General features: G+C 36.4%; 2 protein-coding genes across 2 annotated transcripts; both read right to left on the bottom strand.

The window, feature by feature from the left end:
• Positions 1 to 5,436: 5,436 nt before the first annotated feature.
• On the bottom strand, positions 5,437 to 8,607 carry LOC106178892 (uncharacterized). Its single transcript, XM_013562254.2, has 5 exons — positions 8,390 to 8,607; positions 7,930 to 8,112; positions 7,463 to 7,549; positions 6,854 to 7,114; positions 5,437 to 6,589 (listed from the first exon to the last, which is right to left on the bottom strand). The coding sequence occupies exons 1-5, from the start codon at positions 8,408 to 8,410 to the stop codon at positions 6,167 to 6,169; spliced, it is 975 nt and encodes a 324-aa protein (XP_013417708.2). The 5' UTR covers positions 8,411 to 8,607; the 3' UTR covers positions 5,437 to 6,166.
• Positions 8,608 to 16,393: 7,786 nt separating this feature from the next.
• Positions 16,394 to 20,822, bottom strand: LOC106178899 (uncharacterized). Its single transcript, XM_013562262.3, has 3 exons — positions 20,631 to 20,822; positions 18,289 to 18,830; positions 16,394 to 17,779 (listed from the first exon to the last, which is right to left on the bottom strand). Exons 2-3 carry the CDS (start codon positions 18,780 to 18,782, stop codon positions 17,341 to 17,343), a joined length of 933 nt encoding a protein of 310 aa, XP_013417716.2. The 5' UTR covers positions 18,783 to 18,830; positions 20,631 to 20,822; the 3' UTR covers positions 16,394 to 17,340.
• Between the last annotated feature and the right edge of the window lie 1,131 nt (positions 20,823 to 21,953).

The raw sequence follows: 21,953 nt of genomic DNA, 5'->3' as shown, positions 1-21,953 counted from the left end.
GAGAGAGAGAGAGAGAGAGAGAGAGAGGCGAGCCTTTACCAATAAACTGCCGATATTGTAACCTGGATCTGCTAGAGTGAACAACACTGGGCTGAGAGTTTGAGGTTGTTCTCCACAGAGCCATATTTCACTCTATCAGTACAGTAGAGCCAAGAAAGATAGCAAACGCTTGTATAAATTGTATACAAATACTTTCTGACGTTCGCGGGCTAGTTGCATAAGGTTAACAGACTGATGTACGTGCTGTTAACAACATGGTATGACTTTCATATCGTCTGGCCTTTTATCTTGACCTCAATCCGCCAGATGCTGCGGTCCCATAACAAACATAACATCAAATAGTTGGAAAGAATAGCAGAAAAAAGTCTGTTTTTCTTTGTTTTAGGTGGAAAATTTTGACTTGGCTTTCACTCTGACAATGGCTTTTGCTAGCATCCTGACAAGGACCCAGTCATTGATTTTAGAGTTTATCCTATTATGACTATTATGGTTATTCCAATTCCTGTCTCTTAGTATAAATGTACCTTGCGTTTTCTTCAATACACATTTTCTCTGTAGAATAAATCGTCATGTTTCATTTGATTAACGTACAATCTTTTCTGAAAGTCCTATAATCAGAGGAACGATATATCAAAAGGCACTGATTCTATTTGAAAGACTCTAAAACCCGTTATACCAGTACATTTGCAAACAAGTTCCTGTCGCTATGGGCAAACAATTGTTTTAGTTGAGCCTGAACGAGCACAATGATGAAATTCTCCCTCATGGGGGAAAGCTGACAAATATGTAATACGTGGCATCTTGAGATTATTGATTCTGGTATGCAATAAAGATGAGTGACCTTGTCAATGAAGCTCTCTTACTATATCACGAGTAGCACTCATACAGTGTAGTCTCGGAAGCTATGTACAAGGTAAGACTGCATTTTATAATGGTAACTTGGAATTAACATCATTTTATATTAATTGAAGTTTCTTTGTATCGGAGACTTTTACACTGCAATTTAACATTCGATTCTGGCCCATTAATTAAAGACCAAAACTCAAACAAAAATTTTGCACGAGAATAAATTCTGCCTAAAAACTGTTTCAATGAGGTTGTTGCTTGAGAGTATAATTTTAAGGCAAAGCGGATAACATTTGTGCCTGAATTGAAAAAGATTTGCTATTGATCACCTTGAATCTGCAATATTTAAACTCTTACAAGGTCAAAAAAAAAATAAATAAATAAAAAGGTGTCAAAATGATTGTACGCGAAGAAAGAAATGCTAATGAATTCCTTTCCCATCGAACGAATAGAGCTTTAAAAAATTGTTTAAAAAAACAGTTTGTGTAAAATGAAGTTGGCATGAAAAGAAAACTATAAAAATGCGATAAAAATGTATGTTCATTAAGGAAAAAGATGCAAGAATATCATGCTTGCGATTAACCCTTTTGGTCAGAAATCGGGGCGCAGGTGGTGCCCTTTTTCTCCCTTACCCGAAGGTTGTCTGTTGTACCGGAATGTTTCGTTCTTGAGCACAAAAATCACCAACTGGCCAATTGATTGTGTGCACTGGCCGTGTACTTCCAGAACAGAGCTGGATGATCTTGTGCTTTAGTAAGCATAACTCAGCATTTCAAAACTGCATAACCAGTTCATTATTTTGATTTTTCAATGGTGTTATTCGATTGGTGATTATTATTCTTGGTTGCATCGAGTCCGTAAACGAACGTAACTTATATAAAAGGCGCTGAAATCAGCATCCGCAGAGTCGTCAATTTAAACTTGTACTTGAGATATTCATCAAAGTAATTATCTATCAATATATCAAGATTTTTATATTTCACATACAAATTCATATATTTCGACAATTGTAAGCCTTGCTGTATTAAATCAACTGATTAAAATTAGTTCGCCGAAGAAAACAAACGACTACATTTCATAATCATTCATAAGCATTGCTCGAGCTGCTGAAATGTTTCATTTCTGTGGTTTTATATTTTAAATAGCCCTGTAACCCATGTTTCCAAAATAGGGACCACCATTCATTGGATTTTTTTGTTCAAAATCCAATACATTTTATTCATAATATGAACTGGTTTTTGTAATAAAAACTATATATTTAATGTTAAACATTACAACAGGTTGGTTGGCTATATGTCTAAATTTAACTTATTCAATATAACCAAAGTCATCAATATTCAATAGTGCACATTGTTCAATGTAACTATGCACATTCTAAGGAAAATTGTGGTAATTATTTACGTTCGCTTATTCAACAATAAGTGGGTCTGAATTCGGGACCTCATTTATTCGTTGTCTAGGTTCAGTGAATAATATTTATCCGCGCATTTTGTATTCGAATGAGACAAACCCGGCAATTTATACAGTTACGCAAAGTAAACTTATTATTAAACTTTAACAAACCTCAATTCCGCCGAAAACAAATATGCCTTTCATTTAGGAACGTGAGCGAAGATTGTGTTTTTTGGGGTCAGTTTTGTATAATGAATCGAAATGCATAAAGCATATTAGTCACGTTTAAGTTGTTTTGATTTAAGGCCTTAGATTGATACGAAGTTGCAGTTCATAAATGTCCTGAACCAGGGTCTAGGATCTTGGACGCCATTGACCTATGGTCAGCGCGCACCTGCTCAACCCTTTCAGAGTGGTCAAGCTTTAAAACCAGCTGCTAGAGTTGAAACAAAAGGGAAATACGACATTCGCTCGTTGCAACCACACGTGGCAGGGCACGCTCTTAGAGGTCCAAAACATGGCGAGTTTTTTAATGTATACTTGACATTTTTTGTATTAAATGTCCAAATAACCAAAATGTAATTCCGCCAACAATTACAGGCGCTGACGAGACAGACAGCAGTAGGACAATTTAAAGAGAAAACCAGAAGTTTGCTATCACAAGACATCACATTGCAAGATGGGGAAAAAGGACGACCCCGGAAACGCCAGTATGAAGTCTCTAGCGGACAAATTCTTAGGGCGACCCGACAACCTGAAACGAATGGTGCAGCAACACCATTTGGCAGAGAGACAGCAAGAGAGAGTGACAAAGGAAGTTGAAAGGGAGTATAAAAGAACTTTAAAGGGTCTTAGTGTCGAAGAAAGAAACATGAGAAAACAATTGGCAAGTTTGAACTCTCTAGCACCAACGGGGGCTTCAAGGGGGGCAGGAAGGAGGCACTCCATCGCTGTGAGTCACCTGGACGACACGACTGGCTTCTATCCAGGAAAACCGCCAATAAGTCCAAGACTAGGCACCCCTATTGACATCACGCGCACTGTGAAAAATACACACCAGGATGACACAAAGCCAGACGAAACGTTTATCACAAAACTAGTGCCAAATAAGAATCAGGCTGCCCTCTCGGTCGGGAACTCCCAGGAAAATTACGATGCCGATAACGAAGCCCACTCTCCTTTACCTACACGACGCAACAGGCGACAAAAATTAATGACGCACCATAAAAAGCACGATATCTCTAACTTGGATGACAATACTTCTTCATCAGAAATATATGTAAATGATAAGCTGAAAAATTCAGACACAGTAGAAACGGATGCGAGCAGCCCCGAAAATACGTTTGAGGATCAGGTAGATTCGGATCCACGAAAAAACGATAATCAAAATACGCAGGGCGACCATTCGGAGACCGAAGACGAGAAAATGGATCCAGTCACTTCGAAGGTGAGACGAAAGCCTAGGCGACGAGCCCTCGCTTGTGCTGAGGCGTCGGATGCCCCTCAAAAAAGGAAAAATGGCTCGAGTGCTAAAGCCAAAGATCGCACAAACTCTGGCAAAGAAATTCCTGATTTCAAAGAATCAAATTACGAAAATGAAGCTTTTGATAAAGAAATGGAGGAATTCAAAGAGAAAGTGAAAAGAAGCACGGACGTTTCTGACAGCGGCGCTTCCGATACTAGCGTAGATCCTCCCCCGCCCCCAAGACTACGGCGAGGACGGAGTAATTCTGTGGATCTCTCGGCTTTAGCAAGCTATACTGGCGGGAAGCTTTTAGAAAAGCGCAGCAATTTACCTCAGATTTTGTTGCAACGCAGGCGTTCGTCTTCGGAGAAATCACTTGTCGACATAGATATCACTATTCCCGAAGAAGAAGAATTGCCATCTCAAGAGAACCTTGAGCCCTTTTCCGATAACGAAGCGATTCGCGAATGTCAGCCAAGAGAACCAGTTCGAAAACGAAATCGTTCATATTCTATCGCCGACCCAATGATGGCAGTGCAGTTTGTCGCGTCCTTAAAAGCAAGAGTACAAAAGAAAACAAGGCCCTTGACACCTGATCCCCCAGATGACATCCCAGTTGTAAAATTCGATTTTGATAAAAAGAAGGATCATCGGACATATCTGCTAAGTTCAGGCACTGGTGGGCTGCGTGTGGGCTTGCCGAAGAACATGCGGCAGAGTATAGAACTAAACACGGGCTGTGAAGCTCCGGATGTTAAACTTCAGGAAAGTTTACCTGACATTCACTCCCCCCGCACCCCGCGTTCCCCGGTTGCTCCACTTACACCGAGGAGCGTCACCAAACTGCGAGAGTTGCACACATCAAGTCCGGACGTCTTGACAGCACCGTACCCCCCTGGTGTAGAAAGCGGAAACACCACGTTGAATAAAATAGAAAGGCGTGTGCAAGAAGAGAAACAGAAACAAAAGCAACTGGAAGATAGGATTAAACAATTCATGAACTCCAACTCGTAAAACAACTGGAAGCAAAGCAACTGGAAGATAGGATTAAACAATTTATGAACTCCAATTCGTAAAACTGGGCCCGTAACTCGAAAACATCGCGCATTGCGAATAGCGATATCACATACGAGTTACGGGGCCCTGGTCCGTGGACGTTTAATGAAGGAAAAGCCGTGTAGCCGCACAGGATGAAGAAAAAAATGTGTATTCGATATTCAAGAAGAGGATAGTTTATTAATCCCTCTTTAATTTTATTTCTTTGCATTGCAACTGAGAATATGACAACAGGTGTTCGGCGTGGACCCACTAAATGAATGTTGAACATCAAACTTCGTTTCAAGGAATAATTTTTTGTGTTCTTGCAAGTTTTGATGACACTTGCACTTAGTGGCTTTATGGACACGGTATTAAGTTTAACATTCTGAGTGACGAGTTTTTTCGGTCTCTTTGCTGAGTGTCATTTGACTACTGAATAACGTGGTATAAGATTAGAGTCATCGTGTGAAACTGTGATAATTTGTATTTCTTGGAATCGTTTTGTAAAGTATCTAATTCACTGTGCCATTATTCATTTTTATTAAATTTATTATGTCTTTGCATTTGAATTTATCAGTAGATTAATCTAATTTTGAATAATATTCCTATTTCATATTTATAAAATCATATCGTCTATGATAAGATAAAAAAATGTTCGGACATCAGTTTAAATCACAGAAGTGTAACAAAGAAAATCATATTAAATACGTTTTATTAATAATAATGGACTATAAAAATATACCGTAATATCAACCATATGTATTTTGATAATTCATACTATCAAGACGTTAATTCAATGAAAACGGGAGTAACAATTGGCCATATGAACACAATTAATTTTGATTTTTTTCTCACTTAAGTGTTGCAGTGTAAAAACATAGGCCTTTCATTGAAAATATACTGTTAAAGATAACTATTCCGCATGCAACCATTATGCCCATTCTACATGCACTACAAATGTATAGGCTATTAATGTTTACAGTGTAATTTTGTTACTCGCTTTCTCTTTCTGTCTCTACTTGACATAGTTTGAGTCTACTAATACATGAGGTATTAGACAATTGGAAAACACTGGGCGTTGTGCAAAATATCATGACCTTGGTAATTGTAGTAATATTTTTTCTTCCTTTATTGTATCTTCGGATTTAGGCGTTTGACATTATTTCAATTTTTCACATTTCGAGCTTTGACTTTTAATCTTTTGATAATCAGCATGTAGTCAGACTAACTTATGATTACATATATGCATTATAATAATTTATATAACTCCTAACCAACATTCACTGTTGCCCTTCACACCTATAGGAGTAAATTTACGTACAGTAGCCATTAATCATATGCTTTCCTGCTTTGTCATTATTTTGTCATTCAGATCTTTATATCTTTTAAATTTTTTGTCTCTTTCGAAAGAAGTTGAAACCAGCATTATTTTCCAGACAGGCTTCTAAGGGCCTCTCGGGTTGATGGGTAGGGTTGGTTATTGGAAGACGTGAATCTTATGTCGTTCCGTATTTGTGTTAATCCTGAAGTCGTGCTAGACAAATCTTGGTTTTCTCGTGATGAAGATATTTCAACAGGGTCGACGCGGTTATTTAAAAATGTTCCTTCCCGGGTTGTTGTTCTGGAAGAACTTTGACTCCGTTGAAAGTCATATTTTGCAAAGAAGCCGTCACGCTTAGCGGTTTCTTCTGAAAGTTCTATACATTGACAACAAAGCTCCTCCACGCCATTGGCATCAGTGCATTTCTCATCACAAGACTCTTGAACACAGTGCATCTCGAAATCGTAGTGAAGTTCTTCCATGTCCGTTTTCTCGGGTGTTGATATATCCTCCATCACTGGACATGCCTACAAATAAATAATAAGAAATGGTTAGGTGGTAGGCACGACCAGTAATAGGACTAAGAGGTGGGGCGACTCTCTCTGTGCATTAATTATGGTGCGCATTTTGCGTATAAATAATGCTTATCATTTTTTTTTTTTGGGGGGGGGGGGGGGCTTTATTATATCTTTGCATAAATAAGGCCTGTTATCAACCCATTCAATAAAACGGTTTTAATCCAAAATACCTGTTTCTGACCTGAGTCTCTAAGATTAAAATAAATACACTACCTGTGGGCGCTGTGTTAGTTGTTCCACACCGACGTATGTTACAATGCTGTGTTTCACATCTGTCACAATGCATTCTTGAAAAAGACCGTCGGCAATCGGTGATCCACTTTGCCGGCCTATTGTCCTCAGTTCTTCGAAATAATCCTCGGAAAACGCCCTGGCGAAGTCTTTGGCTTCAATAGTGGATACCTGTGGACTTGCTTCTTCGGAGTTTCTCTTAGCAAATTTTAAGGCCAAAGTGCCAGGGGAAGTTCGACCAACCTTCATTAAAATCAATAGATAGGACTACATTAGAAAATTATTATATATATTATATTTTCATTTTATATATGTATATCATATTTGCCCTGTTAACTTACATGTCTAAACATACGGTTGCAACTCGGACCTATTTTTATCGTACCTAAGATTTTCTACCTGGGAAATGGGTTTTTCCTCTATTCGTCTTTCAGTGAGTAAGGGACGTGAATCACCGGTAACCCCGAACACGTGTCTACACTAAACTAATATGGAGAAGGGTCAACTGATTTCACCCTTTTTTTTAAGCAACATTGTAATATATGGAAATATATAATAAATATTTTAAATCAAAAGAGAGACTTAAATTACCTGAAAGTACATTTCTCCTTCGCCCAGTTGTTCCTTGGGTTCACAGAAGTGTACGACCTGTTTACCATTCACTGTGAGGGGAAAACCCTGATAAAAATATGAAAATATTGACACACTGACTCGACTTTAGATAACAGTCAAAACACAGCAGTGCTTAAAATATGGAGGAAAAATAACCATTGAAATGAATGAAATCACCTACACAAATAACGTGAAAACGCCTTTTTTCATCAGTGTTAAAGTATCATTAAAAGTAATATTTATACCAAATATTAAACAAAAGATTATAGGGGACAAAAACGTTTAACATGAATATATATCATGCAGGTTATAAACAGTTTACAAACTTAATTTCGAGCAAACCGGTGTAAAATAATTTAATGAAACTAGAGTGTCACTCATTATATGTTACATAGGCCTACGTGTGATAAACACTGTTTTCGTACAAAGGCTTTGATAATACTCACTTGTTGGTGAAGAGTATACATCAGTTCTTTGCTCTTTTTGATAAATACTGCAAACTGGGTTATATCTTCCTTGTAATAATAGACGTAGGTGTTGAGGAGTTGAAGACTCGGGCCTTTAGACTCCAGAAAGTTGGAGTCGGATATCTCCGTTAACCACGCTAGAAAGTCGTGTATCATCAGCTCCTTTAGAAATAGAAGTAAGATTGAGTGAAAATACCAAATATGAAATGTAAACGACTAAGATCGAGTACATGTTACTCCTTTATTGTGTTTATATTCAGTCCACGACAGCCGAGGACTACAGGTTGGGGCGTATATTAGCATTCAATAGAATCATATTGCTCAGGGTACATGCAGAACATTTATACAGGTATGCAGTTTGGCACAGTTATGCTAAATAATTATGGATATATGCTCGTACAGTAATATAATAAGTTACGTAAACAAAAAGGAAACTTACCACTTGACTTTGGAGTTCCATCGTATTCTAGTAGATTTTCCAATATGACGCATCTAGTTTGTTACCTGGTGTTTTATTCGCATAGCAAATTTGGAAATTCCTAATCTCTCAGCTGAGCTATTTTTGTAACTGACCCACATATGACCACTGACGTCTTACACAAAGTAATGGACAAAGTGACGTATGTAGGTCAAATTCCAGATCTTTGCGTGACTCAGATCATTAAGTTCCGCCTTGTGAGAGAGCGATGTCAACAAAAACAACGCGTACTGGTGGATTACAACTTATGCGTCAATCTGGGGAGGGGGGGGGGGGCTATTTTTACCGCCCACTTAGAATAAAAACCTGGCAACTGACTCAGCATCACATGTTTGTTATGAACCAGTGCCAGTTGGATTTTGGAAGTTCCCACTTAATATAGTTTTTAAATAAGTCTAAAATAGTTAATAATTAAATAACAATTTACGATTTTTAAAATATTTTGAAACGTGAATTATAAGGCTCAGTCCAGTCTTATTTCATTCAATATAGCAGGTGAATAATTTTATCTTAAATAATCTAGTAGAAAAATAATAACAGTGAATGGATAAATTAATAATATATTTTCAATCTTAAATCCTTACTTAAATGAAATAAGAATGCTAAAAATATCTTCATAGGTTACTTTTTTCACTGTGGTAGTTCACACACACACACACACACACATATATATATATATATATACATGTATATATATATATATATATATATATATATATATATATATATATATATATATATATATATATATATATATATATATATACCATTGTATTATTTCTAAATTTGGGGCAAAAAATTTTATTTGAAAAAAAAAGGTTAAAAAATGAATACCTTTATTTAATACATTGAAAGCAACAAAAACAAAGCATATTTTGTTCTCTTAATTCAAAAGAAAAAATATTTTTAAAACTAGAGGATCAGAGAGGCGATACCGCCTCTGGATATTGTACCACCAGCTGGAGTAAGCGCATTCGTATGGACCCCCCCCCCCCAAAAAAAAAAAAAAAAAAAATTGAACACCACCACCAGTCTTGTGTTTGACAAGCTCTATAAAATGCAATAAACAAGAGTTCTCAAAATATGCAACAAGAAAAAAAAAATCGAAAAAACATAACAGTTAAAATGGTCCAATCAAGGAGATGTTCAAATTGACCTGTATTTTCCTAACACTGATCACTCCTGTGATTTTCAAGACAATAGGCCTATTGGTTTTCCTTGAAATGCATTATCAGTATTGCATATACCGGTATGCTGACAAAAGAGAAAACCTAGGGACAACACTGGGCAGATCTCTGCTAGTTTTGAAGATATGAAGGGCAAGAAAATATGCAGAGTTCAGTTTGTGGTAAAAAAAGTAGGTCAAAGGTCAATTTCAAGGTCACAGCATATGACTTCCTGTATAAGTTCAATAGTAGCTATGGGCATTTCTTTGCCAATGTTGGAGATATGAAGGCCAGGAAACATGCAAAGTGCAGTTCATCATAAATAGTAGGTCAAAGGTCAATTTCAAGGTCACAGTAAGATTGCCAGTATATGACTTCCTATTCAAGTTCAATAGTAACTTTGGACCTATCTCTGCCAGTTTTCGAGATATAAGGGATAGAAAATTTGCAAAGTTCAGTTCGTGTTGAAAAGTAGGTCAAAGGTCAATTTCAAGGTCACAATAAGAATGCCAGTATATGACTTCCTATTCAAGTTTAACAGTAACTATGGGTGTATCTCTGCCAGTTTTGGAGATATAAGGGCTGGGAAATTTGCAAAGTTCAGTTCATGGTGAAAAGTAGGTCAAAGGTCAATTTCAAGGTCACAGTTAGATTACCAGTATATGACTTCCTATTGAAGTTCAATAGTAACTATGGGCATATCTCTGCTAATTTTGGAATATTTAACATTTTCCCCACTGAATATTGCAATGTTGTAATTTTTGATATAGCGCAATGCCTAAACCATATCGAAAACAAAAAAATGGACATCATCCCCAGTATTGCACTTGACAAGTTCTACAAAATGCGATGAACAAAAGGTCTCTGGCATTTACCATTCCAGAAAAAAAGCAAGTTTTCAGTTTCGGTATCTAATGGCTGCTTCTCCCGTGAAATTGCACCGATTGACCCATAACTCCCAAAGATGAAAGGAGTCCCCAATTGTAACCTCTCACTATAACAGGAGAGCTTAGATCGGTGTAGTTTCAAAAAAATAGCACAAACAAATATTTTTTGGCAGAAAATTCCCATTTTTAGAAAATTTTGGCTTGTTTGACCTTGAAAAAAAGGTCAAAAGTCAAATCCAATGGCATAATTGGAATCTCCACATATGCCTTTCGGTCAGACTTCTGTAGTAATTTTTCCCATAACTCCTTTGGATTGGGAGATATTTAGCCTTGAATTTTCAAAAATTTTGACAAGGGTGCGTTTCAACAAGTGTCACGCCCAGGCCAATCTACCGACAGAGACAAAAAAAACCAGGGTGTTCAAGTTGAGATTATATGTGACCTAAATCCAAGAGATGGGGACACAGGTCCTGGCGGTCTAGGAGGAGAAGCGGTAACGGTGACTTGTTTCCGGCGCCCGACTGCGGAGCCGCATGAGCCGGCGGAGCCGCAGGAGCCGGCGGAGCTGTACGAGACGGGTCGGGACTAAAACCATGAGTACCGCCAGCGTATACGCTGGTGGTACTAATAATTATTTCAAACTGAAATTCATACTAAGATAGATCCAGCATTCAAAAGTTAATGTTATGTAAAACTTTGGTTAAATTGTATAACACTTCAAAAATTATCCATAAAACAAGTATCATCACTTAAATAATCTCAATCAAAAGGATCGTTTTTTATCTTTAATCCACAGACATAATATAATATGTCTGGAAATCTGTCAGGGAATGTAGGACACTTTATCATGATCAGTAAGTGTTAACAGGAAATTGAACGTGTTCATGTCTCTATACACACCTGCTGAATAGTTATCAAATGTAATAAACAATTCAACGAACTTAATCAAAAATATACACATACGATATCAGCAAATGAACGAGATAAAACATGTTCTCTCGACCATTCATATGCAGGTGTGGCAGAGATTTTTAGCATTCTATTACTAGAAAATATATGATGACGAATTCCTTGTATTGCTTGTGACAAATGTGTTTTTCTGAAACATACCTATTGGAAATGAAATGGTAGTCTAAAGGACAAACCCAGTACAAATAGGGGGGGGTCGATTTGTTTGAGTTTTGATCCCCAGACAGTGTATAATATGTCTGGAAATCTGTAATATCAGGAAATGTAGGACACTTTATCATGACCAGTTAGTTTTAACAGGAAATTGAACGTGTCCATGTTTGCATACGCACCTGTTGAATAGTTATCAAATGTAATAAACAGAATTCTCCGAACTTTATCAAAAATATACACAAATGATTTCAGCAAATGGGCAATATAATTAAAACATGATCTCATGACCATTTAGATGCAGGTGTGGCAGAGATTTTTAACATACTAGAAAATAAGTGTTGACGAATTCCTTGTATTGCATGTGACAAATTTGATTTCCGAAACATACCTATTAGCCTTTTTCATCTTTTCCGGAAATGGAAATTGCATTGTGGGTAGGGGAGCCCTGCTATGTCGAAACACTTACAGCGGTGCTAAAAACCATGGCTGAGTTTACGTGCTTTTTGTCCCGCTGCTACAATAACAGTAAGCGATATCGACACATGAGGTTTAATTAGTTCCCAACAAACCCGTAAGAATGAAAAATATGGTAGAAAGAAAGGAAAATATAAAAGCAGGGCACCGCGTTTGCGCTGAACATTTCGAAGGCGGGAAGAAAAACTATAATATTAGGAGATTAACGGTGATTCAATAAAAAACAGAAATGCTTAGTTAATCAACGGATATAACGAACTATCGGCAAATAGAACTCGGGGGTAAACAATGCGAGGGAAAAAAAACATTATAAAGTTCTGAAGAAAAAATTGAAGAATAGGGGCCTAAAAAGAAAGAAAAGACTTTAAGCATGAGATTATGGAAAAAGAAAGTAAAAGGTGTGAAGTTTTACACGGGGATTCTAATTACAAAAAATTCAAGAACTTTCCCGACTTTTTGTGTAGCAACAAAGAGAAGGTTTGAAAAGTTTTGTATGTACAGGTAATATCCTTTTTGTGTGTGTTTTATTGATAAGTGATCATTTTAAATGTTGTAGGCCTATCACAGGTTTTAGTCTCTCATAACCCTTAGTAGGGTGGGTTCTATTTTTTTTTTAACGTGAGACGTTAAAAAGTTTTTTATTATTATGTATCCAGTCCCGCATACGTATTACTGATTTGTACAAACGGGGCTCATATTATCAAGATCAACAGAGACATACGAAGAAGAAAGTACATCGGCTCTTGTTGAACGCGTTATCGGCAAAATAAAAAGTCATTTATTTCTGAACTCAATGACAAGAGAATTGGAAAATTCAATGGGCATGTATTTACCAAAAAAAAAAAAAAAAAAAAAAAAAGGAGAAAAGCCTTTCTGTAAGCTACACGTACAGGGTACATAATACATGTATGGTAAAGACAAAATGGATAATAAAAATCATCTAACAACGTAGGTAAACGTTGTAAAGTAATACAAATATGCTAAGTATTAAAGTAGGTCTACGTATATTTAACTGTCTTAGATAGTTGAAAAGTATGACATGTGTGGAAAACACTTTATTTGAATGATTTTATTGTCTTTTATTGAAAACGATGAAAATACGCATGAAAACATTTAAAAATCAAATAATTTGGCCTCTTGCTATAATTTTGTTTTTGCCTGACGGTCTTGTTTCAGTGTGACAAAATTTTCATACTTGTCAGACCGAAAGTCTCACATTTTTTACCTGTCGTAAATTTTGTACACATACTAGAGTAAGACACGGTAAACTTTAATTATCTTCTGGGAAAGAGTCGAGAATTCCTGTCTCATCTATTTAACACTTAAAATTAGAAGGTTTTAATTACAGAGGAAAGGTCGTAGTTGTGGCCGCCCCCCTTACCGAACAATTGAACAAGTAACACCTGATGCCTTATCAGGTACCAAACGATTTAATCAGTTCGCCGACTAACGATCTGCGTATCAGTTTTACCTGTATACTCAGTAGGTACGAGTCAAACAATGCAGGGAATCTTTTCATTTTATCACTTCAAAAATCTCTTAAGACATCCTTCAAACAAGACATAAAAATCGTAAAGAATTGACACTGCCGGTAAATGAGGTGATATCGCCACAGCTTGGATATGCAGGCCTACATGTAATATTGTGAAGACGTAGGCCTACGCACCTGTCCACACTCTTGAAAGCTGTGTACGAGTCTACTGGTTATTTTGATTTTATATATGAAAAAATAACGAGTCTCTTTCGCATATCTTTATTATCCGAAGCATTTAAAAGAACTCTGAAGCTTTAGTTCGTCATCAATATTGACAGTGCAGCCAAGGCTCGGACGCTTAGGTGAAGTCTAGTAATACAGCGCATCGTATTTAAACTGAGAAAGAAAACATTTAATTGCTTGATTCTCCGTCCAAATAGCTGTATCTTGCCTAGAGTTTACGCATTTCTGTGCTTCAGCCACCTTTTTAGTTTGACAGAAAGCAATGCACACTTCATACGACCTTTTTATATGCGCACTTTGTACATCATCTACACCTAGCATTGCCATGCTGGAAACAGCAGAGGACCACCATGACCCCTGTGGCGCGCGGTTCCTGTCATGCGCACTTCGTATTTCCGCAAAAGATGAAAAAGGTTAATTGGAAATGAAATGGAGCAAGCCCAGTTTACTGCACAAAAATTAGATGATTAATAAGGGTGCGCAAATTTACCTCATATAATTGCAGTCACCGTCTTTACCTCTATGGAAATCAATGTGGAAAATTACATTTGAGGATATGGATGTTCTTAATTTGAACAAATGGTATGAAATAAGGATATCTTCCCCGATGTTTTGGCTTTTCTTAATTAACCCTAAGTCATGTTATGGTATATATGGAATAAAAACACTATTTGTTATTATCATTAAAATGACAAAAGTGGGTTTTTTCGGTCATCTAATTATTCAATAATGCAGGGGCGGATCCAGTATTATTTGAAGGGGGGGGGGGTCCACGAATGCAAAGCCCCCCTCCCCCCCCCCCCTCCAACCTTGGCGTGGGGTTTGGGGTCTTCTGAAAGGCCCCGAAAATTTTTGTTATTTTAGAGGGCGAACGGTGCCATTTGGTACGGTTTAGAATTATGATTCAGCTAGTCAAAATTCTGATTTCAAGAGGGGACCATTGGTGTGATTTTTTTCAGAAATCGTAGGGGTGGTCACGACCCCCTGACACCCCTAAATCCGCCATTGATAATGCATCTACCATTTTACTGATTAAAAACAAACAAACAAACAAAAATCGCCTCGAAAATATAAAATATCAGCGTTCTTATTTATCGTTGCTAACCCCGGAGCGTTTAACGTCAATTTGACATATTTCCATTTTTTGAGGTGAGATGTCGAACGGTTTGGGGCGTAACTTCATTCCCGCATAAGATTTTATCATGAAAAATTGCCTAAGGTGACAACGAGTGTATGGGTTTCAGTCCCGTGCCATCATTTTAGTTTAAACGTTCTGTCATGGAGTTATGACCCCTAACTTACAATGACCCATTGAACAAAAGCATTATTTCTGAATTTGAAAGGCTTTGAAGAAAAATCGCTGGGAGGGTCTTAACGTTCTAAATGGTGTCATTAAATTGTTGTTGAAACGGTGTTTGTGGGTGTTCAGGTAAAGATTAAATTTGAGAAACCGAAATTGAAGATGAGACCGCAATAACAATTATCATTTCTTTATTATTATTATTATTATTGTCATTATTATTATTATTATTTTGTGAAAACAATATTTTGCAGGCGACGTTAATCCTATATATATATATATGGAGATGGTTTAATTTCGTTTTCTACACCTGTAATGACAAAATATTCTGCTAGGTAGAAGCACTAGGTTGCACCCAACTCCTTACAGAACAGCCTTACTCGCGTTTTATAAGGTTATGCGCCTTACAATATTATAATAATGTAAATTGTGTAATTCCTTTTAAGAACATAAAGAAAAAATGGATAGTTTAGCTTTCTTTCTGACTAGCATGATAGAGTAATTTCTGTATTTTTCTTGTAAAGATGCACGTGTACGAATAATAAACATTTAACTCTAACATTTTCATCTTTTTTTTATTGGGCTAGATTTCCAAGGCAGTGGCAACGTGAACTCTGAATTATGCTAACCTAGGCCTGAAGACAACCTACTGGTGAAATATATACAATTTAAGTGTACCTGGAGGGAGGGGGCGTCTGTTATCATCAGACCATTTTGAGTGAAAAAGTTGAAACGTTGGTGAAATATGTATGGGTTCCTCAGAACTTTAGTGCATTTTGGGGTATATATTAAGATTTTTTCATTGATACCTTTAAATAGTCATGTATGAAGGTATATATCTTATCCTGTTATTTTTAAGTTCTTTTTCGGTTATTATGCTCCCGTGTCATGAGGGGGAGATCCTCTTTACAATAAGCCAATGCTACCCATCAACTCCATCTAGCAAAATGTATGGCATCATAATTAATTAAATTATTTATTCAGTATGCCAGGGTATGTTTACTAATGCTTTTGGTGTATTTTTTAAAAAAAATTTATTGGACTTCAGACATAACCAAAATATACAAATATAAAACTCACACAAAACGTATTACAGATACCTACATCCTCCACTTCTTAAGATTTTTACTGATTTATGCATATCCTCTATGTTACCTGTACATCATATTAATAATGTCCAAGATAATTTCTCTATATGTTTGTCTCACTAAAGTCACACTTAAAGTTTTACAATGACTAGAATTATTGTTTTTCATTTCACCATGGTTTTCTGTTTTTGCATAATAAAATAAAACATCACTCAATTACATATTTATTCCATTCAAAATCACTCATCAATTCTACTTGGGTGGAATAATTAGGAAGTTGTTTCTTTTACCATATTAAAAAATTCCATATTACAAGACAGCCTCGTACCAGTGGTAATATTTATCTTTTTTAAAAGCGTCTCCAATATTAGCTGACATTTTGACTTAATCGATTGTTATTGACTTAATCGATTTAAAAAAGGATTTGACTAAAGAATTTGACTATGAAAACATTTGATCAATTTTTACTATTTTGGTGAAATATTCTATCCTATTCATGCAATCCCATTTATGTGACCAATGAACACTGAATTCATGATACATATACTACCCAGTTTATGGGGTCAGTTAATACCATACAAGTGTAGTTCTCTTTGGAAAATGCTCATGATTGCTAAACATTTGTTCAATTGACAAACATGAAAAGGTATCATTCCTATTGAATCAGGTGAAAAAAGTGTAGTCTTGTTTGTACTCATTTCTTCTTTTTTAAATTTTGGTACATACGTCCTTTCTGAGAAACACTGTATGTCATTCGTATTGTATCACATAAAAACTTAAAGGGATAATAACTCTTCATATGAGATCTATATTTCACAATAAAAACATTGTAAACAACCCATAGAAATATAATATATTCTGTTTTACCACAAAAACAGCAGTTATAGCTATTATTCTGATATCTGAGCTTGTCATCAGGCTACGTAACCTCCATACATGGCTATACTCTGTAATAATCTCTTAAGAGATTATAACATAAAACCAAACTTTTTAGAAAAAAACCAGGGACTAACTTTGAATGTAAAAATAGATTCGTTAACCATGGGTAAGAATAGGGAAATTGTTGTTTACTCCGGGAAAATTCATTTTTTGGCCAAAAAGAACAGTCATTATCCCTTTAAGGACAGCTCCATTTGTAAAATATTCATGTTTGCTTCTTCACTGTGGTACGTCTTTTCTGACAAAAACTACATCTTGCCCCCCTATAATGGTTCCTTCCCTGTACAGTTCTGTCTTTTTGAAAATCTCTCTGATTTCTTTCAGACGTATTGGTGTGCCAGGACCTCCACCGTGAACTGCATATTCTATTGTCCACACATCCACGGTGACGTGGTCCCATGGAAACCCTTTGAGAATTTCTATTTCGGCACCCTCCACATCCAAGGTAAAGTAGTCCACGTGCGTCCTGCCAATGGCGGCTAGGATAGAGCGAATGGGGAAACATTGTATGCGACTTTTCCCTTGTATTATGCCTCGTTCCGCCTTAGGAATTGTATGGCTGTATTCTTGTATTCCTCCAATCCCCCATGCGAACTGAAAATCGACCATTACAGGACTGCTGCCAGTTGATAAGCATGTATTAATAGTGTAACTTTTCCTAGAAAGAAGTGAAAATAAGACATAAGCATACAATCCAGGAAAAGAGTAAATAAACCAACATTTTCTGAATCATGTGATATATATGTTCAAATTCAGCAAAAGTATATATTGATCAGTTAATGTTATAATTTTAAATTTTGAATACACATTCATATTGATGATAAGTATAGAATTTAGATAAAGTGTGGAGAGCTGCATGCCAAAATCATAATGACGTAAATTTAAAGCTCCATCGTACAATTTATTATTAATAAAAAACTTTGTGACATTCTATCACATTTGTTAATCTGTCCAGACTGATATCTTATTTTAGCACTATTGGAAAAAAAGTATGTATGAGAAAATAATAATTTGCATTTAAAGTGCATTTGATTAAAAATGAATTTGGTTCAACTAGAAGCAAGAACAACTGACATATTATCAAAGTACATGTATCATTGTTATACATAACTTAAAAAGACAATATCTATCTTGTGTCAAGTGACTCAAGTCGTAAAATATCCTTACCTGTTTTTGCTCAAAAGAGCTTCAAAGGCCCACGGGTTAGGCTCAACAAGTAATCCTTCCCAGTCTCGCGATTTCTCAAAGAAGAGGGAATTGGAATGAGCCTCGCCATTTAATGCTCCACATTCCACAAAGAACCCTTTGCGCCGTTGCTTCAGAATATTATCGACCACTTTTGATTGTCCTAATTGATTCCAGTAAGTTGCCTTTGGGTTGGTAAGATTATAGGATAGACTGGAAGGAGGGAGAACCCATTTCCCTCTCAAGTACTCTAAAAGGTCTTCATTGACAGGGTCTATGTTTCCGGTTCCAAGACGTTTGATAAATTCTGTAGTCATGAAGTTTTTGTGCGGCACTTCTTTTTTAGAATTACTCCAGAGGTTTGATAACTGATCCACTTTCACCTCACAAACTGGATGATAAATAATCATTGAAATACAAAAAACTATAATGATAATAGCAGGAACAGCATATGTCCATTTGTTCATCGTCATCATGTTTGACTAATTTTCCGTGATGTTCGTGCTGTTTATTTCTAAGGTCAACTGAAAATAGATCAGAAATAAAAAATGACATTTGATTAAATAATGCAGGGTGGGTGATCAAAATAGCAAAAAAAAAAAATATATATATATATAGATATATATATATATAATTGAGAAACACAAGAGAAGAAAGTCAAAGGACAGCTGAGGTTAAATCTGGAGCATTTTCAAGAAAAATGAACCAATGAGTTATTTAAGAGAATGGACACATAATAACACATCATTTTTGTTAATTAACCTATTAGAACAATCCTTTAGCAAAATAAATGAGCATGATTTGTATATTGTATTTGCATATGTAGCAAACCTTTCAAATGGTGTGGATTTTTCCCCCTCCACCCCTATTATTTATGAATGGAACGCCACACCCCTTCAGCACTTGCAAGGCCCAAAAGTCCCTCATATTGTAAAATAAACTGTCAAATTCTCATAATACCCCTTACATTTTAACCAAGATATAAGAAATTATACAAAACATTATTTTTCATTTCCATTCTCTTAATCAAATAACTTTTTGGTTAATTTTTCCTAAAACTGCCTCAAATTTGACCTCAAGTTACCTCTGCCCTTTGACTTACATTAATAGCTATATTACTCAATGACATATAATTTTTCTTTATCTATATAGCACAGTTCTTTATCCTATAGCACAGTAAGTTAGTATAATTTGTATTCGTATGTTTAGCATTTTTCCTTCCCTGCCCCCTATTATTCATCTAATTGTAGGAGTAAAAAAAGCTTCTTCCTTATAATTCCATTGGTCAGTGATATTGTTAGATTTTTATTTTGTTTCTGAATCAGTCTGTATGCGTCTATTCGTTAAATTACACATGCTCAAATAAAAATGTCTTAATAAATGGACAATACTGCAATTTTATTCAAAATATTCAGTAACAGGTTGGGTGGACAATTGTCCATCAGTGGTCAATTCTATATCCTGAGACTCTACTTAACAGCTGTTATTAAGAGTTACATAATACATTACCAGTCCAGATAGCTGTACATTAGGGGTGTGGCATTTGGTTATGTCTACCTACTATTACCCACCACTCAATTGTCTGTTGATGGTCATTCTAGCTTCCTGGGACTCTACTGAACATTTTCCAGTTATTTCTAAGGGTTAATTTTTGGGGCATGCTAGTTGTATACATTATAGGTGTGGCTCTATGGGCGTGTCTGTCAGGTACTACACACCACTTAAATTGTCTGACCATGGTCATTCCAGCTCCCTAAAACTCTGCTCAACATATTTTGGTTATATCTTAGGGTTAACTTTTGGGGCCCTATAAATAAGGGTCTGTATGCCAGCCAACCCCACCACTAAATTTGTCGGTGCTGAAGGACCCGCAATATGTTTCAAAGGGGTTCCCCTCCAAAGTCCAGCTTGCTGGATTTGAGGGCCAATGTTCTGCCCCCCCCCCCTCCCCCGACCACACCCACTACTAGTAACACGGCAGACTCCCATTTGCATGCGTAGGTCAGCACGCAGAGCAATGCGGGCCAGGTTACCCACTTCCAGAGTATTACCCACTTCCACAGGTTACCCACTTCCACGTATTAATTCTGTGCACCTTTCTCTATTGCTTAATGCACAGTGCAGAAAAGTGTCATCTATATAAACCAGAGACATATGCATTATATAAATATTTAGTGAAAAATCAATCTGTGGTAGAGCTTGAAGGTAATGCCAAGGTAACGCTGTATACATGGAATATTGGCAATATTTACGGGTATACCCCTCCAGGATCCATAATTTAATTGATGGTAAAATTATGTGATAAAGGCCCCCAACAAACTTACCCAAAATTCTCACGGTTTTCATAGAACCCCAGCTCAAAACCAGATGAATTGGAATCCTACTTCTTCTCTCTGTAGAATATCGTCTCACTGCTGGGGCTCAAACGTCTTGTTCACTTACTGCGCATTCATCGTCATAGCACTTGAAACACCGCCGGATCAATAGCAGTCAAAATAGTTCCGCAGCGTGACAAAAGTCCCTCGTAGAAAGTACAATAGACTTGACTACAATGGGACACGTACTGTTGAAATTCGGTGTGCTTGTACAGCAAGCCATGATTGTTTTGTTTGCTACGTCCGCGTCTCGATATAGTGCCGAATCGACAGCTCAATGAAAATGCCTTTATTGGAAATAAAACTTTATTACAGAAAAACCCTCTGCGACTGTGAGTTTTTTTTATTTAAGTTGCTGAATGAATATTGATTCGCCTATCCAAAAACGACATACTGTAGTAAATGCTATGCCCAACTAATTTATTTGAAAAGCAAAGACGTTGATCTAAGTCAAAACTTTGTTTGGGTTAGCATTAAAAATTAGAGAGTTACATGCAGTGTGTGTGTGGGTGGGTGGGGGGGGGGGGGATACTGGGATGCGGCAAAAGTTGAAATGACACTATGCTTATCTGAATCATTTCTGGATATTTGTAACTCAGCTACGGTGAAATCTTACAATATGAGGTGATTTTAAAATAATTTTTATAGATAGGGCCTACCCTGTTTATAAAGTGGCTTTTCCTTTAAATAATATTATTTCACTATTAATGGACCGGGTTTATTAATCACGAGGGTTTTATTTGTTAACCAATCAATTTCTTTTCGTATCTTTTCAATAGAATTAGGCCCTATTATTAAACATATCGTTTAGGTCACTGATTTACAAACTTGTGCAATTTTAAGTTAGAAAACAATTTTAAAATGGAGATAGATTCAATCCGACCTTTTACATGATCATTCATCGACAATCTAAGATAATTTTAACAGCTAACAGCTATTTCACGACCAGTGAATGGCAATTTTAGACAATAGGCCTATTAGTTTTAAGCCAGGTGGATAGGTAACTGAATAATAGATAAGATTCCAGGTTACGACTATTCTATATTGATTGACAATATTAAACTTTGGAGATCCTACTGGCTGTCAGGTATACTGGTGCGTGTCATACCAAATTGATTAACAAGAGTGAAAAGCAGGGGGTTTCCCAGTAGGCCTAAGTGTATTTCAAAACATCTTTCAATGACACAAAAATGATCTAGAACTCGACATCTTTGAAACATTCGTTATAATATTGTAATATACCCCACCTCAAACAACATCATAAAATGATAA

The sequence above is a fragment of the Lingula anatina genome, chromosome 2 (genome assembly GCF_051362555.1).
Source record: "Lingula anatina isolate TDL-2025a chromosome 2, LinAna3.0, whole genome shotgun sequence".
Taxonomy (NCBI): domain Eukaryota; kingdom Metazoa; phylum Brachiopoda; class Lingulata; order Lingulida; family Lingulidae; genus Lingula; species Lingula anatina.
This window is presented reverse-complemented; position numbering and strand designations above follow the sequence as displayed.